This window comes from Oncorhynchus mykiss, chromosome 13 (assembly GCF_057628025.1).
Source record: "Oncorhynchus mykiss isolate SJ-2025 chromosome 13, ASM5762802v1, whole genome shotgun sequence".
Taxonomy (NCBI): Eukaryota; Metazoa; Chordata; class Actinopteri; order Salmoniformes; family Salmonidae; genus Oncorhynchus; species Oncorhynchus mykiss.
This window is the reverse complement of record NC_143034.1, coordinates 6,550,001-6,570,657: the sequence shown is the minus strand read 5'-3', so window position 1 is coordinate 6,570,657 and position 20,657 is coordinate 6,550,001. Positions and strand designations below refer to the sequence as shown.

Below are 20,657 nucleotides of genomic sequence, written 5' to 3'. Positions count from 1 at the left end.
CTGAAATATTTATTTATACATTTTTTATTTTACCTTTGTTTAACTAGGGAAGTCAGTTAAGAACAAATTCTTATTTACAATGACAGCCTCCCAGGAAACAGTGGGTTAACTGCCTTGTTCAGGGGCAAAACAAGTCGCCTGGATTGACTTGAGAGTGTGCCCTTTTTAGTGGTTCCATTCTCCATCAGTAGAACAGCAATCTACTAGGGTGAAGATCTCAGGTCTTTCCTTGATTTCCCAGCATCCTCTCTTTCAATCTTCTCTGGTCATATAGGAGGAGAAGATAATCTCAGATCTCCTCCAATGAGTTTTGGAGGGGGGGAGGACGCAAGGAATCAAGGAAAGACTTTAGGGTGGTAGGTAGTCTAGTGTTGGGCCAGTAACCGAAAGGTCGACGGTTTGAATCCCCCAGCCGACTAGCTGATAAATCTATCGATGTGCTCCTTGAGCAAGGAACTTAAACCCTAATTTCTCCTGTAAGTCGCCCTGGATAAGAGTGTCTGCTTAATGACTCAAATGTAAACATTTCACCAGAACAAGTCATCAGTTTCATAGTCCTTTATCTTGATGAATAGTTACACATTTACTCAATGAAAAACAAAAAAACTAATGAAAGATGTTTCAAAGTTCAAAGAATCAAGGTTAGAATGAAAAAAAAAACACAAATTATAATAAATATATATTAAATTATATATGTTAAGTTACATTTTGAAATATCAAAATTTTAAGATTTTCGAGCTAATAGTTTGTATCCAATCAAAGTTTATAATCAAAACAAAATAGAAAATAGATTTGATCAAATCTGAACATGCCTCAAGATGAAAAATAGAAAAACAAATTTAGGCCTATTTGTGAGTATGATTTTATATATACAAATTAGATTTCATAGATTTCATTAGATTTCAACACATTCTCAGTCAAAGTACAAAGGTCAGAACACAGCCTCTCTTTTCTCTCCTGTGATTTCAGGTCCTCTGAAAATTAGTGACATGAAGAGTGTATGTATTATTTTATGCTCTTTCAGGCTCCTTAATTGGGTAAAACTCTTTCCACACTGGGAGCAGAGGTGAGGCTACCCTCCTTTGTGTGTCACCACATGACTTTTCAGGCTCCTTAATTGGGTAAAACTCTTTCCACATTGGGAGCAGTGGAATGGCTTTTCTCCTGTATGCATTCTCTCATGCATTTTCAGGCTCCCTGACTGGGTAAAACCCTTTCCACATTGAGAGCATTGGAATGGCTTTTCTCCTGTGTGTATTCTCTCATGCTCTTTCAGTGTCCCTGACCAGCTGAAACTCTTTTCACAATGGGAACAATGGTATGGCTTTTCCCCTGTGTGTATTCTCTCATGTGATTTCAGGTTTACTAACAGGATAAAACTCTTTCCACACTGAGAGCACTGGAAAGGCTTCTCTCCTGTGTGAATCATCTCGTGCGTTTTCAGGTACCGTAACTGGCTAAAACCCTTTCCACACTGCGAGCATTGGAATGGCTTTTCTCCTGTGTGCATTCTCTCATGCTCTTTCAGTGTCCCTGACCAGCCGAAACTCTTTTCACAATGGGAACAGTGGTACGGCTTTTCCCCTGTGTGTATTCTCTCATGTGATTTCAGGTCCCCTGGTCGGGAAAATGTCTTTACACACTGAGAGCATTGGAATGGTTTTTCCCCTGTGTGTATTCTCTTATGAACTTTCAGTTCTGTTGACTCAATAAATCTCTTACCACACTGAGAGCATTGGTAAGGCTTATCTCCTGTGTGTCGTCTCTCATGCGATTTTAGATTACATAAATGAGTAAAACTCTTTGCACACTGAGAGCAGTTGTAAGACTTCTTCTCTGCGTGTGTTCTCTTGTGGTTTTTAAGATTTCCTAAATGGTTAAAACTCTTTCCACACTGGGAACAGTTGTAAGACTTCTTCTCTGCATGTGTTCTCGTATGGTTTTTCAGGCTCCATAAACGGGTATAACTCTTTCCACACTGGGAACAGTGGTGTCGTCTCGCTGGTTCAGACGTCTCTGGTTCCTCTGAGTCGGGTCTCTCTTCTGCCAAAGATAAACAGAGTGGTTAAAACAGGGAGACCTGAATGAAATCTCCACATACATTTTAGTCATTTAGTCAGACCCTCTTATCCAGAGAGACTTACAGTCAAGTGCTCTTAGCATGTGATGCATGTGCTCCATTGTCTCTTAGCATGTGATGCATGTGCTCCATTGTTCACATGACCCATGTATTTCACACTGTGTGGCTTTAAGGGAATAGTATGGTCACTATCCAGAGCAACTTGTTAGTGCATCCATCTTAAGGTAGCTTGGTGAGACAACCACAACAGTGATAGTAAATACAGTTTCCCTCAGTTAGTGCATCCATCTTAAGGTAGCTTGGTGAGACAACCACAACAGTGATAGTAAATACAGTTTCCCTCAGTTAGTGCATCCATCTTAAGGTAGCTTGGTGAGACAACCACAACAGTGATAGTAATTACAGTTTCCCTCAGTTAGTGCATCCATCTTAAGGTAGCTAGGTGAGACAACCACAAGAGTGCCATTTTTGAGATCTGGGAAAAATGTGAGAAATGTGATTTTTTTTGTGTGTAGTTACCCTTTAATTGAAGTGCCACCAGACACCAGTCTGTCTGTAATGCGTGTGTTGCAATGGGAGTTTTTTCTAACAAAATAGTCACCGGATTGATGCAAATAATCCTGATTCTGGCAGGTAGTCCTTACCTTTAAATTGTCTTTCAGTCTACCTGAAGACATTAGCTTGGCTAACGGGCTACACGAAGTGGTAGACATATAGGACCAACGCGCACCGCACACACAGTGCTCACACACACACACACAGGGTTCAACATTCAGGTACATTTCCCAGGGGCAGACCGGGCATCAACTGGTAGACATATAGGACCAACGCGCACCACACACACAGTGCTCACACACACACACAGGGTTCAACATTCAGGTACATTTCCCAGGGGCAGACCGGGCATCAACTGGTAGAAATATAGGACCAACGCGCACCACACACACAGTGCTCGCACACACACACACACACACACACACACGGTTCAACATTCAGGTACATTTACCAGGTGAAGACTGAAATTTACTGGCCTGAATAAAAGAAAGCAACAAAAAAAACCTGTCCGATCTGACAGAAAAGTGATGTAATAATAATTTCAGGTGATTTTCATCTTTCATTTGCTGGCTGAGCAAGTAGCCTATACAGGGTTCTTACAGACATTGGCAAATTCAAGGTGTCACTACAGACCCGGGTTTTGACCATGTGGTAGTAGTCAGTCTGTCCATGTGGTAGTAGTCAGTCTGTCCATGTGGTAGTGGTCAGTCTGTCCATGTGGTAGTAGTGATAGTGGTCAGTCTGTCCATGTGGTAGTAGTGATAGTAGTCAGTCTGTCCATGTGATAGTAGTCAGTCTGTCCATGTGGTAGTAGTCAGTCTGTCCATGTGGTAGTGGTCAGTCTGTCCATGTGGTAGTAGTGATAGTGGTCAGTCTGTCCATGTGGTAGTAGTGATAGTAGTCAGTCTGTCCATGTGGTAGTAGTCAGTCTGTCCATGTGGTTGTAGCCAGTCTGTCCATGTGGTAGTGGTCAGTCTGTCCATGTGGTAGTGGTCAGTCTGTCCATGTGGTAGTAGTCAGTCTGTCCATGTGGTAGTAGTCAGTCTGTGGTAGTAGTGATAGTGGTCAGTCTGTCCATGTGGTAGTAGTCAGTCTGTGGTAGTAGTGATAGTAGTCAGTCTGTCCATGTGGTAGTAGTCAGTCTGTCCATGTGGTAGTGGTCAGTCTGTCCATGTGGTAGTGGTCAGTCTGTCCATGTGGTAGTAGTCAGTCTGTCCATGTGGTAGTAGTCAGTCTGTCCATGTGGTAGTAGTCAGTCTGTGGTAGTAGTGATAGTAGTCAGTCTGTTAATGTGGTAGTAGTCAGTCTGTCCATGTGGTAGTAGTCAGTCTGTCCATGTGGTAGTAGTCAGTCTGTCCATGTGGTAGTGGTCAGTCTGTCCATGTGGTAGTGGTCAGTCTGTCCATGTGGTAGTAGTCAGTCTGTCCATGTGGTAGTAGTGATAGTAGTCAGTCTGTCCATGTGGTAGTAGTCAGTCTGTCCATGTGGTAGTGGTCAGTCTGTCCATGTGGTAGTAGTGATAGTAGTCAGTCTGTCCATGTGGTAGTAGTCAGTCTGTCCATGTGGTAGTGGTCAGTCTGTCCATGTGTTAGTGGTCAGTCTGTCCATGTGATAGTAGTCAGTCTGTGGTAGTAGTGATAGTAGTCAGTCTGTCCATGTGGTAGTAGTGGTAGTAGTCAGTCTGTCCATGTGGTAGTAGTGGTAGTAGTCAGTCTGTCCATGTGGTAGTAGTGGTAGTAGTCAGTCTGTCCATGCGGTAGTAGTGATAGTAGTCAGTCTGTCCATGTGGTAGTAGTGGTAGTAGTCAGTCTGTCCATGTGGTAGTAGTCAGTCTGTCCATGTGGTAGTAGTCAGTCTGTCCATGTGGTAGTAGTCAGTCTGTCCATGTGGTAGTAGTCAGTCTGTCCATGTGGTAGTAGTCAGTCTGTCCATGTGGTAGTGGTCAGTCTGTGGTAGTAGTCAGTCTGTCCATGTGGTAGTGGTCAGTCTGTGGTAGTAGTCAGTCTGTCCATGTGGTAGTGGTCAGTCTGTGGTAGTAGTCAGTCTGTCCATGTGGTAGTGGTCAGTCTGTGGTAGTAGTCAGTCTGTCCATGTGGTAGTGGTCAGTCTGTGGTAGTAGTCAGTCTGTCCATGTGGTAGTGGTCAGTCTGTGGTAGTAGTCAGTCTGTCATTGTGGTAGTGGTCAGTCTGTGGTAGTAGTCAGTCTGTCCATGTGGTAGTGGTCAGTCTGTGGTAGTAGTCAGTCTGTTAATGTGGTAGTGGTCAGTCTGTGGTAGTAGTCAGTCTGTCCATGTGGTAGTAGTCAGTCTGTCCATGTGGTAGTGGTCAGTCTGTGGTAGTAGTCAGTCTGTCCATGTGGTAGTGGTCAGTCTGTGGTAGTAGTCAGTCTGTCCATGTGGTAGTGGTCAGTCTGTGGTAGTAGTCAGTCTGTCCATGTGGTAGTGGTCAGTCTGTGGTAGTAGTCCGTCTGTCCATGTGATAGTGGTCAGTCTGTGGTAGTAGTCAGTCTGTTAATGTGGTAGTGGTGATAGAAATGTTGAAGACTTATTTAGTGGGTCGGATATAACGGAATACAAAAAACTAGTCACGTCGCGGACGCCCAACGACGCCCTACGACGCCCAACGACGCCCTACCGGATGAGATAAAATACATTTTGTCACGCTCTGAGCATAACGACTCAGAGATGTCGTGGAGCCCCTGAGGAGAACGAGCGGGGTGCCAGCTAAACAACCGGTCCCTCAACGTCAGCCAAACAAAGGAGCTGCCACCTGAGTGGCACAGCGGTCTAAAGCACTGCATCACAGTGCTTGAGGTGTCACTACAGACCCGGGTTCAATCCCAGAACTAACAGAACTCTGCTGGTTGTCCTGGTAACAGACACCAGTGAGCAGATCTATTCTATTTGTTCAAACTAAGCTACAGCACTTACTTTGATGAGTCAAATCTGATCCTTTCATCTCTTCTCCTCCTCTCACAGTTCCAGTCAGCCCTGTTGTTTTCCTGCAGTCCACCAGCAGCACAGACAACCTCTTCATACCCAGCAGTAAGGTGCTACCAGGAGAGGCATGACACGGGGACTCCGGGAGGGAGGAAGGGCTAGCGTTGTCCTGGTAACCATAAAGAGGGGACACAGACACATATCATTATGGATGCTGATGCCACTGTTGTCATAAAGTGCTTTACAGGAACCCAGCCCAGACCCAGAGAGAGCAAGCTGTATGCTAGACCAGACCAAGCTGTACCATCTGGTGTTCTGATCTGGAGAGACTCTTCTCTGCCTCGTCAGCATCAGGATGTTGTTGAGGCTCCCCAGAGGATCCACCATAGTAATGTCTCTCTCCTGTGTGAATGAGAACATCAAACAGATGGTAAACTTATGATCTACTATTACAAAGGGTCTTACAAGAGGCATTAATATCTCTAAACAGGGCCTAAAATGCAAATGTTAAAGCATTTGTTCGACCACATGGAGAATTCAATAAATCACATTTAAAAGTCCCAAAAATATATGAACCAATGGCAGATTGCCCCTTAAACAATTCCTACAGTACTGAACAACATATTCAAGTGTAGAACTTCAGTAGAATGCCCCTTAAAAACCACACATTAGTTCAACAAATGCATAGTTTGTGCCCCTGTTATTAAGACAGTACTCACTGGTGTTAACAGGATCTTCAGTCTCCTCCTCATCCTCCTCTTTAATTGAGAAAGCCTCATCTTCCTCTTTTACTCCAAGAGGTTCTTTCTCTTCTTTCACTACATTTTCTTCTTTTAATGTTATGGCATCTTCCTCCTTTTTGATTCTGAAACCTATCTCCTCTTCGTCGTTTACTCCAAAAGGTTCTTTCTCTTCTTTCACTGTAATATCCACCTCTTCTTCTTCTAATGTGACAGTCTCCTCTTCTTCTTCTAATGTGACAGTCTCCTCTTCTTCCTTTTTTATTCTTAAAGCTTCTTCCTCTTCTTCTTTTACGATGATGTTCAGCCCTAGAGCTTCTTTCTCTTTCTCCATATTTCTTAGTGAGCTCATGGTCGGGATGTTAGCTAGCTAGCTAGCATTAGCGATTAGCCTAGTGCAGTAACGTTCTCAATTTAACAAATTGGCGCATTTAATTTAACAAGCAAACACTGACATTAATACACACAAGAATAGTGTAAAGTGTTCAGTTTTATGTTCGCCAGGAAACCACCGCGTTGGTTGAATCAGAAGCGTTTTGTCGCTGTTGAAGAAGCCTCCAGTTCCGTCCACTAGATTTGACGTCACGCAGGAAGCATCACCTGAAAGACGCACGTCGCCATCTGCTGACTGGAGTGGGTAACGCAAATTGGAAAAATCTCCACGACATCGTTTATTCTGCTAAACCATGTCATAAGAAGTCATTTAAAAACAATCAGATGCTATGTTCTTTCTTACTTCTTTACAGCCAATTCTTCCCTCCAGGGCTGACCTGCCCATTAGACAGGATTAGGAGACAGATTGTCGATGGTAGCATATTCCCGAGCTAAATCGGCCAAGACGCATCTGCCCAAAAACAACGAAAAATGATCTCACCCAGTGGCATATGGGCTATTGAAGTGAGCAGCCAAATGAAGCAGTGGCAGATGGGGTTCTCCCTGTGTAGAGCACATGCCTCTTTGCCCTACCAGTCTCTAAAGTGCCCTTTTGGGTGGTGCTATAATTGGTATACATTTTCTGGGTGTAGTTGTAGAGGTCTAAGTGAAAGTGAAAAAAAATACAACAAAACATCGCTCTCTCTCTCTCTCTTCTTCATTTTTAAAGAAATGTATGTGTTCAAAACTGCTAAACTATTGTCCTCTCTCTCTCTCTGAGTCAAACTACTCACCACGTTTGATGCACTGCAGTTCTAGCTAGCTGTAGCTTTTGCTTTCAGTACTAGATTCATTCTCTGATCCTTTCATTGGATGGACAACATGTCAGTTCATGCTGCAAGAGCTCTGATAGGTTGGAGGATGTCCTCCAGAAGTTGTCATAATTACTGTGCAAGTCTATGGAAGGGCTTGAGAACCTTGAGCCTCCTGGGTTTTGTATTGAAGTCAGTGTACCCAGAGGAGGACGGAAACTAGCTGTCCTCCAGGCTACACCATGGTGCTACCCTACAGAGTGCTGCTGAGGCTACTGTAGACCTTCATTGCAAAACAGTGTGTTTTAATAAATTATTTGGTGACGTGAATATATATTTAGTGTATATATTTTTAAATCTAAAAATGATAACTTTAATGTGAAACATGTTGTTGTTTTTTAAAATGAATTTCACTGAGGATCGTCCTTCCCTTTCTCCTCTGAGGAGCCTCCACTGATACATTCATACCTACCTGACGTTACATCACACACAACCATACTGCCAGTCATATTGCAGACTGCACATTATTGAAAGTGTACTAGCTAGCTGTCCTCATTCAATACTGCAAGAATCATTTATCTGTCCTCATTCAATGCTGCAAGAATCATTTAGCTTTCCTCATTCATGGGGCAGCAGGGTAGCTTAGTGGTTAGAGCGTTGGGCTAGTAACTGGAAGGTTGCAAGTTCAAATCCCCAAGCTGACAAAGTACAAATCTGTCGTTCTGCCCCTGAACAGGCAGTTAACCCACTGTTCCAAGGCCATCATTGTAAATAAGAATTTGTTCTTAACTGACTTGCCTGGTTAAATAAAGGTAAAATAAAACACATTTTTTAAAAGTCCACTATGTTATCTCTACCAGTCCACTATGTTATCTCTACCCAGTCCACTATGTTATCTCTACCAGTCCACTATGTTATCTCTACCCAGTCTCTGGTGATGTGATGAATCTCCCATTGACTGGAGGAGCCAACTCACATCCTATTGATGACCTGGGTCCAGACGGTCTGATCTGGTGAGTACCACCATCCTATTGATGACCTGGGTCCAGACAGTCTGATCTGGTGAGTACCACAATCCTATTGATGACCTGGGTCCAGACGGTCTGATCTGGTGAGTACCACCATCCTATTGATGACTGGGTTCAGACGGTCTGATCTGGTGAGTACCACCTTCCTATTGATGACCTGGGTCCAGACAGTCTGATCTGGTGAGTACCACCATCCTATTGATGATCTGGGTCCAGACGGTCTGATCTGGTGAGTACCACCATCCTATTGATGACCTGGGTCCAGACAGTCTGATCTGGTGAGTACCACCATCCTATTGATGACCTGGGTCCAGACGGTCTGATCTGGTGTTGTACCACCATCCTATTGATGACCTGGGTCCAGACGGTCTGATCTGGTGAGTACCACCATCCTATTGATGACCCGGGTCCAGACGGTCTGATCTGGTGAGTACCACCATCCTATTGATGACCCGGGTCCAGACGGTCTGATCTGGTGAGTACCACCATCCTATTGATGACCCGGGTCCAGACGGTCTGATCTGGTGAGTACCACCATCCTATTGATGACCCGGGTCCAGACGGTCTGATCTGGTGAGTACCACCATCCTATTGATGACCCGGGTCCAGACGGTCTGATCTGGTGAGTACCACCATCCTATTGATGACCCGGGTCCAGACGGTCTGATCTGGTGAGTACCACCATCCTATTGATGACCCGGGTCCAGACGGTCTGATCTGGTGAGTACCACCATCCTATTGATGACCTGGGTCCAGACGGTCTGATCTGGTGAGTACCACCATCCTATTGATGACCTGGGTCCAGACGGTCTGATCTGGTGAGTACCACCATCCTATTGATGACCTGGGTCCAGACGGTCTGATCTGGTGAGTACCACCATCCTATTGATGACCTGGGTCCAGACGGTCTGATCTGGTGAGTACCACCATCCTATTGATGACCTGGGTCCAGACGGTCTGATCTGGTGAGTACCACCATCCTATTGATGACCTGGGTCCAGACGGTCTGATCTGGTGAGTACCACCATCCTATTGATGACCTGGGTCCAGACGGTCTGATCTGGTGAGTACCACCATCCTATTGATGACCTGGGTCCAGACGGTCTGATCTGGTGAGTACCACCATCCTATTGATGACCCGGGTCCAGACGGTCTGATCTGGTGAGTACCACCATCCTATTGATGACCTGTGTTCAGACAGTCTGAATGGCTGATTAATTAGGGCCGATTTCAAGTTTTCATAACAATCTGACAAAGTACAAATGCTGCTCAACTTATCCTATTCCTTTTTTCCCCATTGGGCAAAAATATATAACCGCTCTCATTGCAACGTTTTTCCTTCCCTCTATCGTAAGATTTAAAACCCCAACTTTATAACTTCCTCTTCTCTTTGCTCTTCACACTTATGAAATGTATCCTATTTCTTTAAAAATAACACGCGCAGCGCCAAAATCACAACATGCGTCAGTCAATCTATAAGAATGAAAATCATTTCGGTAACCACTTTCCTATCGCCGTCATCTCTCCGCTATTATTCAGAATTTCTTTAACTTAGCTAACTGTCTTCTCTATTGATACAGTAATTTAAATACGACTCAATTCTCAATTACATTATTCCAGCAGATCATTTAGTGAACAGACATCGTCTTGCATCAAAATTTGCTTTGTTATTATTTTAAGTTGAATGAATTAGTCTATCAATTTAACCTAAACAATCTATTAAAAACGTTCAATTTATCCCTTCTATCAATTTGAACCAAACAAGCTATTAAAACGTTCAGTTTATATCTTATACAAACACAGGCCTAATGGTGAGTATTATTTTATATATACATTTATATTTCATGACAAAAACACAAATTCTCAGTCAAAAACAAAAAGTCAGAACACAGCCTCTCTTTTCTCTCATGTGATTTCAGGTCCATGTCTTTCCACAACGAGAGCAGTGGTATGTCTTCTCAAGACAAGAGACAAGGTTGCAGTCTGAGGCCAACTTTATTCAAAATATACAAATTAATTGGGGAGCGAGACAAGGCTGCAGTCTGAAAGTTTAAACATCACAGCAATATTCTAGGGGTGGCTTTTGAGGGTCTGAAGGTCGGTTTGAACCCTGTTTGACCCCAACCATGACCAGAACCATCAGAGGGGTTGTGTTCTATATATGAGGGCCTCTCCTAGGTTTGAGTATGTCTGGAGAGAGAGAGAGCTAGATCTATCTAGACATACTCAAACCAAGGAGAGGCCCTTCAGACTTATACTGTATAAAGCTAGCTAGATGTACTCTGGCTTATACTGTATAAAGCTAGCTAGATCTACTCTGGCTTATACTGTATAAAGCTAGCTAGATCTACTCTCTTAAACTGTATAAAGCTAGCCAACTAGTTAGCTTCACATTCTAGCTCAGGCTACATGCTATCTGTATTATGAAGATGGATATTGATCTTACTCAAGCACACTGTGTGTTTATGTCGCATGTGGCAGGTGAACACAGAACTTTTCACGGAGACAGACAATGCTAAAACATCAATCCATAAGGGGAGTCAGTGACACGAAAGAAAAGTTCTTACAAATTCAGCAGTTTATGGTGTGAAGTAGGCTTTTAGAAGAGCCATCTTTATTTTATTAATGTGGCATAATCACAAACCCGTTCTCAGTCAAAGATATCAGCCAACAGGGAGCACTTTTGTGTGTTTCCTGATAAACATTCAAACAATGTCCCAACATTCTAAAAATGACCAACGTTCTTTTAAAGAACGTCCAGGTTTGTCACACAGTTCCGTTTCGATGAGTGGTGAAGGAAATAATCGTTTCCTGTATGCATAGACAGGTTCGAATTCATATGGATGGTAAAAGGTACACAAATGTAAAAAAATGATTAAATTACACATTATATAATATTATATAATATTATTATTATATTATGTATAAATAATGGCTTCGGACGTTTCTCTCCGGAGTGAGAGATTCATTCATGCTCTTTCGGTTGATGAAACCATGAACATTTCATCCCACAGTGGGAACAGTAGAAGGCTTCTCCTTTGTGTGTCTTTGCTCGTGCACTTTCATGTTCCATAAATTCTTAAAACTCTTTTCACACCGAGAACAGTGGAAAGGCTTCTCTACAGAGTGTGTTAGCTCATGTTTTTTCAGGTATCTTGACTGGGTGAAATCCTTCCCACACTGGAAGCAGTGGAAAGGCTTCTCAACAGAGTGTGTTAGCTCATGTCTTTTCAGGTGTCCTGATAAAAAAAATGTCTTTCCACACTGAGAGCAGCGGTAAGGCTTCTCTCCTGTGTGTGTCCTCTCGTGATATTTCAGGTCCCTCGGTCGGGCAAATCTTTTTTCACACTGGGAGCAGTGGTAAGGTTTCACTCCAGAGTGTATTCTTTTATGTTCTTTAAGGTATTTTGATGAGGAAAAAGTCTTTACACACTTAGAACAATGGTAAGGTTTCTCTGCTGTGTGTGTTCGCTCATGTTCCTTCAGGGACCCTAATGTAAAAAAATTCTTGCCACACTGGGAACAATGGAAAGGTTTCTCATCAGAGTGTGTTATCTCATGTTTTCTCAGAGAATCTAATGAGAAAAATGTATTTTCACACTGAGAGCAGTGGTAAGGCTTATATGCAGAGTGTATTAGCTCATGATTTTTTGCCTAACTGGGTAAATCTCTTCCCACACTGGGAGCAGTGGTAAGGCTTCTCTCCGGTGTGCGTTCTCTTGTGCCCTTTTAGATGCCCTAACTGGGAAAATCTCTTTCCACACTGAGAGCAGTGGTAAGGCTTCTCCCCTGTATGTGTTTTCTCGTGTATTTTCAGGCTCCCTAACCAGCTAAAACTATTTCCACACTGAGAGCAGTGGTGAGGCCTCTCTCCAGAGTGTATTCTCTTATGTTGTTTCAGGCCATCTAACCGGCTAAATTCCTTACCACAGTCTGAACAGTGGTATGGCTTTTCTCCAAAGTGTATTATTATTTTATGTACTTTCAGGTGTTCTAATGTAGTAAAACTCTTTCCACAGTGGGAGCAGGGGTGTCGTCTTGCTGGTTTGGGCATCCCTGGGTCTGGTTCCACCGAGGGACTCTTCCTGCTGTCAGAGTTAGAATCTGGTCTCTCTCCTGCTAAAGATAGTATTTGGTTAAACAGAGAGACCTGAACGAAACCTCCACATGGTAAAACTGTCTTCCTATGAGGTTTAATCTTGACTAGATCCCTCAATAAAAGAGCAGAGCTTGTCATCACAGAGTGGCTGTAGCGCTTTGAGGCCAATATAAACACGATTAAACATATTGTTGTTTTGCATTTATTAGACCTGATGGATAAATGGACTAGTCAGTATAGGATACATGTATTAGACTAGTCAGTATAGGATACATGTAATAGACTAGTCAGTATAGGATACATGTATTAGACCTAATGGATAAATAGACTAGTCAGTACAGGATACATGTATTAGACTAGTCAGTATAGGATACATGTATTAGACCTGATGGATAATTAGACTAGTCAGTATAGGATACATGTATTAGACCTGATAGATAAATAGACTAGTCAGTATAGGATACATGTATTAGACCTAATGGATAAATAGACTAGTCAGTACAGGATACATGTATTAGACTAGTCAGTATAGGATACATGTAATAGACCTGATGGATAATTAGACTAGTCAGTATAGGATACATGTAATAGACTAGTCAGTATAGGATACATGTAATAGACCTGATGGATAATTAGACTAGTCAGTATAGGATACATGTATTAGACCTAATGGATACATAGACTAGTCAGTATAGGATACATGTAATAGACCTAATGGATAAATAGACTAGTCAGTATAGGATACATGTAATAGACTAGACAGTATAGGATACATGTATTAGACCTAATGGATAAATAGACTAGTCAGTATAGGATACATGTATTAGACCTAATGGATAAATAGACTAGTCAGTATAGGATACATGTATTAGACTAGTCAGTATAGGATACATGTATTAGACCTAATGGATAAATAGACTAGTCAGTATAGGATACATGTAATAGACTAGTCAGTATAGGATACATGTAATAGACTAGTCAGTATAGGATACATGTATTAGACCTAATAGATAAATAGACTAGTCAGTATAGGATACATGTAATAGACTAGTCAGTATAGGATACATGTATTAGACCTAATTAGACTTTACTTACAAGCCCTCAACCAACAGGGCAGTTCAAGAAGAAGAAAATATTTACCAAGTAACACAATAAGAATAACGAGGCTGTATACATACCTACACAATGGAAGGCTATATACATACCTACACAATGGAAGGCTATATACACACCTACACAATGGAAGGCTATATACATACCTACACAATGGAAGGCTATATACATACCTACACAATGGAAGGCTATATACATACCTACACAATGGAAGGCTATATACATACCTACACAATGGAAGGCTATATACATACCTACACAATGGAAGGCTATATACATACCTACACAATGGAAGGCTGTATACATACCTACACACGGGAAGGCATCACCACAATCGGAACTAACCCTCTACTGAATGTTTTGGCATTGAAGTCACCAAAATTGGTGCAGTCAGAAAGTGATTGAAATCACATGGAACGACCCAAATCCTACAGTACAGAACAAGTGTAGAGCTTCAGTAGAATGACCCCCTTAAAAACCACACTGTGGTTCAACAACTGCAGAGAGAGTTTATGCCCCGGTTCTTAAGATAATACTCACTGGTGTGAATCAGATCGTCAGTCTCCTGCTCCTCTCCCTCCTCCTCCCCTTTCACTCCCAAAACGTCTTCTTTCTCTTTAATTGAGATGGCCTCCTCTCCTTTCACCATTACATCCTTCTCTTCTTCTTTCAATGTAACAGCCTCCTCTTCCTCCTTTATTATTCTGAAAGCTTCTTCCTCTCCAAAAACTGAAACCTCTTCATCATCCTCCTCTTCTTCCTCTTTCACGACAATGTTCAGCCCCAGAGCTTCTTTCTCCGTCCAGTAGACCTCCTCTTCTTTAGCAGGGGGGGAGTAGCTTAGTGAGCTCATGGTTGGGGATGCTAGTTAGCATTAGCGATTAGCCTAGAGTTAAACTAACATAACAAGCCAGGTAGCAGACAACGTAAATGGAGTAATTAGTAACTATGACGACAGTGTGTTGAAAACACGTAATAAGTACAACGTTGGTATAAAGAGCTTCAACGTTTCGGTTAAATGTTTGCTAGCAAGCTACCGAGGTGGCGGAAGAAGTAGTCATCGTTGTTGTTGTTGTTGTTGAAAAAAAAAAGGAGTTCCGTCCACTAGATTACACGTCACGCAAGATGCGTCATCTGAAAGACTCACGTCGCCATCTGCTGACTGGAGCGGGAGTGAACCAGGCTCAACAAAATATAAATATTCACTACACTATATCATATTCATTTCTAAATAAACTGATGTTTTCTCTTACAGATTACAAATACTACTTTCCAATAATACCTTTTACACAGGCGTAAAAGCCTAATATTAATAGGTACATTAATATTACATACTGTCATAAAAACAGGCAATGTGTTATTCTCTCAAGGTCACACACTGTATTACAAATTATTACTATTGCTACATAATATCAAAAAGTGGGTTACCAATGTAACAGTATAACTTTAAACCGTGCCCTCGCCCATACCCGGGCGCGAACCTCTGCACACATCAACATCAGTCACCCACGAAGCATCGTTACCCATCGCTCCACAAAAGCCGCGGCCCGTGCAGAGCAAGGGGAACTACTACTTCAAGGTCTCAGAGCAAGTGACGTCACCGATTGAAACCCTATTAGCGTGCACCACCGCTAACTAAGCTAGCCGTTTCACATCCGTTACACCAACACAAAACACTGGCATCACATGCAAATAGCATTGGATTTTATAAAGTGTGAGCACACACACACACACACACACACACACAATACACACACACACACACAATACACACACACACACACACACACACACACACACACACACACACACACACACACACACACACACACACACACACACACACACACACACAGGAGAAAGACACAGAGGCAGATTGACAAGAAACCGTTTAATAACCAAAAGGATTGTGATGACATCATCAGTCTACACCTACGCTGTGTGACATTCAGTCTTCGTCTCACTCTCACTCTTTCTCTATCTCTCCCTCACATGTCCCTCTCTCTCTCTCTTTCTCTATCTCTCTCTCCCTCACATGTCCCTCTCTCTCTCTCTCCCTCACATGTCCCCTCTATCTCTCTCTCTCTCTCTTTCTCTATCTCTCTCTCCCTCACATGTCCCCTCTATCTCTCTCTCTCTCTCTTTCTCTATCTCTCTCTCCCTCACATGTCCCCTCTATCTCTCTCTCTCTCTCTTTCTCTATCTCTCTCTCCCTCACATGTCCCTCTCTCTCTCTCTTTCCCTCACATGTCCCCCTCTCTATCGCTCTCTCTCTCCCTCACATGTCCCTCTCTCTCTCTCTCCCTCACATGTCCCCTCTATATCTCTCTCTCTCTCTTTCTCTATCTCTCTCTCCCTCACATGTCCCCTCTATCTCTCTCTCTCTCTCTTTCTCTATCTCTCTCTCCCTCACATGTCCCTCTCTCTCTCTCTTTCCCTCACATGTCCCCCTCTCTATCGCTCTCTCTCTCCCTCACATGTCCCTCTCTCTCTCTCTTTCTCTCTCTCTCCCTCACATGTTCCCTCTCTCTCTCTCTTTCTCTCTCTCTCTCTCCCTCTCTATCACTCTCTCTCTCTCTCCCTCACATGTCCCCCTCTCTATCGGTCTCTCTCTCTCTTTCTCTATCTCTCTCTCCCTCACATGTCCCCTCTCTATCGCTCTCTCTCTCCCTCACATGTCCCTCTCTCTCTCTCTCCCTCACATGTCCCCTCTATATCTCTCTCTCTCTCTTTCTCTATCTCTCTCTCCCTCACATGTCCCCTCTATCTCTCTCTCTCTCTCTTTCTCTATCTCTCTCTCCCTCACATGTCCCTCTCTCTCTCTCTTTCCCTCACATGTCCCCCTCTCTATCGCTCTCTCTCTCCCTCACATGTCCCTCTCTCTCTCTCTTTCTCTCTCTCTCCCTCACATGTTCCCTCTCTCTCTCTCTTTCTCTCTCTCTCTCTCCCTCTCTATCACTCTCTCTCTCTCTCCCTCACATGTCCCCCTCTCTATCGGTCTCTCTCTCTCTTTCTCTATCTCTCTCTCCCTCACATGTCCCCTCTCTATCGCTCTCTCTCCTCTCTCCCCCCTCTCGCTCTGGTGCTGACGGAGAGACAGAGCGAGAGATGGATGTTAACAGGTATTCGTAGTGCACTACTTTAGACCAGAGCCCTGAGGGTAGTGCACTACTTTAGACCAGAGCCCTGAAGGTAGTGCACTACATTAGACCAGAGCCCTGAGGGTAGTGCACTACTTTAGACCAGAGCCCTGAGGGTAGTGCACTACTTTAGACCAGAGCCCTGAGGGTAGTGCACTACTTTAGACCAGAGCCCTGAGGGTAGTGCACTACTTTAGACCAGAGCCCTGAGGGTAGTGCACTACTTTAGACCAGAGCCCTGAGGGTACTGCTGCCCTTTATATTAATATATAGATTTATATTAAACTAGGCAAGTCAGTTAAGAACAAATTCTTATTTACAATGACGGCCTACTCTGGCCAAACCAGACAACGCTGGGCCAATTGTGCACCGCCCTATGGGACTCCCATAGTGCACCGCCCTATGGGAATCACAGCCGGATGTGATACAGCCTGGATTTGACACCTCTAGCACTACGATGCAGTGTCTTAGACCGCTGCGCCACTCGGGAACAGGGAGCCATGTCAGACGCACGTGACGCTACCACAGTAAAACGTTCCTTCTGTACAAAAGCCATTCTAGAGACACACACACACACACACACACACACACACACACACACACACACACACACACACACACACACACACACACACACACACACACACACACACACACACATCCCCGTAAAGGTTGGGGGCAGTAGACAGGGAGAGGTTGTTTCCAGGGCAACAACACGTTATGTTTCGGGGCAGTAGACAGGGAGAGGTTGTTTCCAGGGCAACAACACATTATGTCTGGGGGCAGTAGACAGGGAGAGGTTGTTTCCAGGGCAACAACACGTTATGTCTGGGGGCAGTAGACAGGGAGAGGTTGTTTCCAGGGCAACAACACATTATGTTTCGGGGCAGTAGACAGGGAGAGGTTGTTTCCAGGGCAACAACACATTATGTCTGGGGGCAGTAGAGGAGTGGATGACTATATCTCACCCTATTCCCTATGCAGCCCTACGAGGCTCTGGTCTAAAGTAGTGCACTATGTAGGGAACAGGGGGCCTTTTAGGACACAAACATGGTTCATATGCCAAACTAAACTAACTAAACTAGCTAATGGTCTCCCTGACAACCAGACAGACAGGCTCGTACTGGAGATGATTTAAATGCTTACAACATTCCCCTCCCTCCCTCCCTCCCTCCCTCCCTCCCTCCCTCCCTCCATCCCTCCCTCCCTCCCTCCCTCCCTCCCTCCATCCCTCCCTCCCTCCCTCCCTCCCTCCCTCCAAAGCTGAGATGATTATCAAGTCAATTGAATTTGCTTCTTCTTCTTGTGTTTTTGTTTTAAAAGCTGTTTCAGCAGCTTCAGTGTCTGTGTCTGTGAAACGGTGTGAACCTGAAAACCGTCCCCTCGGATATCGGACCTGTAACTCCACACTTCTCAGTTCTCTAGCTGTGACATCACTGTTCCATTCTGTGACCTTACTGTTCCATTCTGTGACATCACTGTTCCATTCTGTGACATCACTGTTCCATTCTGTGACATCACTGTTCAATTCTATGACCTTACTGTTCCATTCTGTGACATCACTGTTCCATTCTGTGACATCACTATTCCATTCTGTGACATCATTGTTCCATTCTGTGACATCACTGTTCCACTTTGTGACATCACTGTTTCATTCTGTGACAGTGCAGAACTACACACACTCCAGAGAGATGTGGTATATCTGTTTGTGTGTGTGTGTACACAGTGACATCACAATAGTAAATCTATGATTTGGAAACACACATTGACACGGTGAAGTGACTGGAGCATGAACTAAGAGGAGAGAAAGGAAGAAGAGTCCACTAAGAAGCATACACCAACAGTCTTTCCTGTTCAGTGGGGCGGAGAAAGGTAAGAGGGAGGGGTGTAGGTGTGGACATACTGTTTTCTCTTGGTTCTACATCTCCCCCATACTCCTCTTCCTCCCATCCTCCTCTCCCTCCTTCCTCCTCTCCCTCCATCCTCCTCTTCCTCCCATCCTCCTCTCCCTCCATCCTCCTCTTCCTCCATCCTCCTCTTCCTCCATCCTTCTCTCCCTCCATTCTCCTCTCCTCTCCCTCCATCCTCCTCTTCCTCAATCCTCATCTTCCTCCATCCTCCTCTTCCTCCATCCTTCTCTCCCTCCATCCTCCTCTTCCTCCATCCTCCTCTCTCTCCATCCTCCTCTCCCTCCATCCTCCTCTCCCTCCATCCTCCTCTCCCTCCATCCTCCATCCTCTCCTCTCCCTCCATCCTCCTCTCTCCCCATCCTCTCATTCTATCCTCCTCTTCCTCCCACCCTCCTCTCATTCTATCCTCATCTTCCTCCCATCCTCCTCTTCCCTCCAGCCTCCTCTTCCCGCATCCTCCTCTCTCCCATCCTCCTCTCTCCCATCCTCCTCTCTCCCATCCTCCTCTCCCTCCATCCTCCATCCTCTCCTCTCCCTCCATCCTCCTCTCTCCCGATCCTCTCATTCTATCCTCCTCTTCCTCCCACCCTCCTCTCATTCTATCCTCATCTTCCTCCCATCCTCCTCTTCCCTCCAGCCTCCTCTTCCCGCATCCTCCTCTCTCCCATCCTCCTCTCTCCCATCCTCTTCCCTCCAGCCTCCTCTTCCCGCATCCTCCTCTCTCCCATCCTCCTCTCTCCCATCCTCCTCTCCCTCCTTCCTCCCAACATCCTCTTCCACCCTTCTCCCTCCATCCCTCTGTCCTACCACAGTAGTGGGCTCCAAACCTCCTCCGCTCCGCCCTCTGTGTGTGTGTGTGAGCGCGCGCGCGCGTGTGTGTGTGTGCGTGTGTGCGCATGTGTGCACGAGTCACACAAAAGACGAGAACCCCGTGACGGGCGTGCGTGAGCCTGGTGGATTAGTATTGGGGTTGGCGTGCGTGTGTGTGTGTGGGAGTGTGTGTGGGAGTGGGAGTGTGTGTGTGTGCGCGGGCAGCCCAGTGGGTGTGTACGCTCCCCCTGTGCTGTGCTGTGTGACCACGGTCTGGTAGTAGGGCTCTGCCCCGTCAGCGCTGGAACACTCCTCGTAGCCGGACGCCGGGCTTAACCCCTTCAGGCCTTTAGGTTGTCTCTTCCAGCTGTTATAGTAGGTGGGATCTGACATGTAGTGATTAACAAAGGAATGTTTAGGATGATGATCATCCTCACAGTCACTGTCTGTTACCTATAGAGAGACAGACAGACAGAGAGACAGACAGACAGAGAGACAGACACAAAGAGACAGAGAGAGAGACAGACATAGAGAGACAGAAAGAGAAAGACAGAGACAGAGACAGAGACAGAGAGATAGACAGAGATAGAGACAGAGAGAGAGACAGAGAGAGACAGACACAGAGAGATAGAGGGAGAGAGAGAGAGAGAGAGAGAGAGAGAGAGGGAGAGAGAGAGAGCGAGAGCGAGAGAGAGAGAGAGAGTGAAATATAGAGGATTAGTTGGGGAGTGTGCATGTGTGTGTGTGTGTCCTTGCCTGTGTGTGGGTCTGCTGTGAGCGTACCTCAGATTCTGATCTGTCAGTAGGTTTCTCTGTGAGTGTGGTGCTCTCTGATATATCAGTAGGTTTCTCTGTGAGTGTGGTGCTCTCTGATATATCAGTAGGTTTCTCTGTGAGTGTGGTGCTCTCTGATATATCAGCAGGTTTCTCTGTGAGTGTGGTGCTCTCTGATATGTCAGTAGGTTTCTCTGTGAGTGTACCTCAGACTCTGATATGTCAGTAGGTTTCTCTGTGAGTGTGGTGCTCTCTGATATGTCAGCAGGTTTCTCTGTGAGTGTG

At 44.7% G+C, this 20,657-nt stretch overlaps 2 protein-coding genes and 1 pseudogene across 3 annotated transcripts in view; all 3 read right to left on the bottom strand.

Annotated features, from left to right (window-relative positions):
- Nucleotides 1-545: 545 nt before the first annotated feature.
- On the bottom strand, nt 546-6,886 carry LOC149978680 (uncharacterized). The gene is made up of 4 exons (XM_090194893.1): nt 6,294-6,886; nt 5,879-5,976; nt 5,566-5,743; nt 546-2,043 (listed from the first exon to the last, which is right to left on the bottom strand). The coding sequence occupies exons 1-4, from the start codon at nt 6,664-6,666 to the stop codon at nt 1,073-1,075; spliced, it is 1,620 nt and encodes a 539-aa protein (XP_090051019.1). The 5' UTR covers nt 6,667-6,886; the 3' UTR covers nt 546-1,072.
- A 4,218-nt stretch (nt 6,887-11,104) lies between these two features.
- LOC118947717 (uncharacterized) lies at nt 11,105-14,725 on the bottom strand (annotated as a pseudogene). Its single transcript, XR_016485586.1, has 2 exons — nt 14,279-14,725; nt 11,105-12,642 (listed from the first exon to the last, which is right to left on the bottom strand). The product of XR_016485586.1 is annotated as an uncharacterized LOC118947717 (transcript).
- A 4,774-nt stretch (nt 14,726-19,499) lies between these two features.
- The window catches only part of sdk1b (sidekick cell adhesion molecule 1b), a 393,224-nt gene continuing 392,066 nt past the window's right edge, over nt 19,500-20,657 (bottom strand). The window contains 1 exon segment of the mRNA XM_090194773.1: nt 19,500-20,051. Coding sequence (XP_090050899.1) covers nt 19,698-20,051 — 354 coding nt within the window. The 3' untranslated portion in view covers nt 19,500-19,697.

Excerpts from the sequence above, each read along its gene's own strand:
- LOC149978680 (XM_090194893.1), bottom strand. The coding sequence starts at position 6,666 with ATGAGCTCACTAAGAAATATGGAGAAAGAGAAAGAAGCTCTAGGGCTG. Across the intron at positions 5,977-6,293 it reads TGAAGATCCTGTTAACACCA|GAGAGAGACATTACTATGGT; the intron begins GTGAGTACTGTC and ends TCATTCACACAG. Across the intron at positions 5,744-5,878 it reads CCAGATCAGAACACCAGATG|GACAACGCTAGCCCTTCCTC; the intron begins GTACAGCTTGGT and ends TATGGTTACCAG.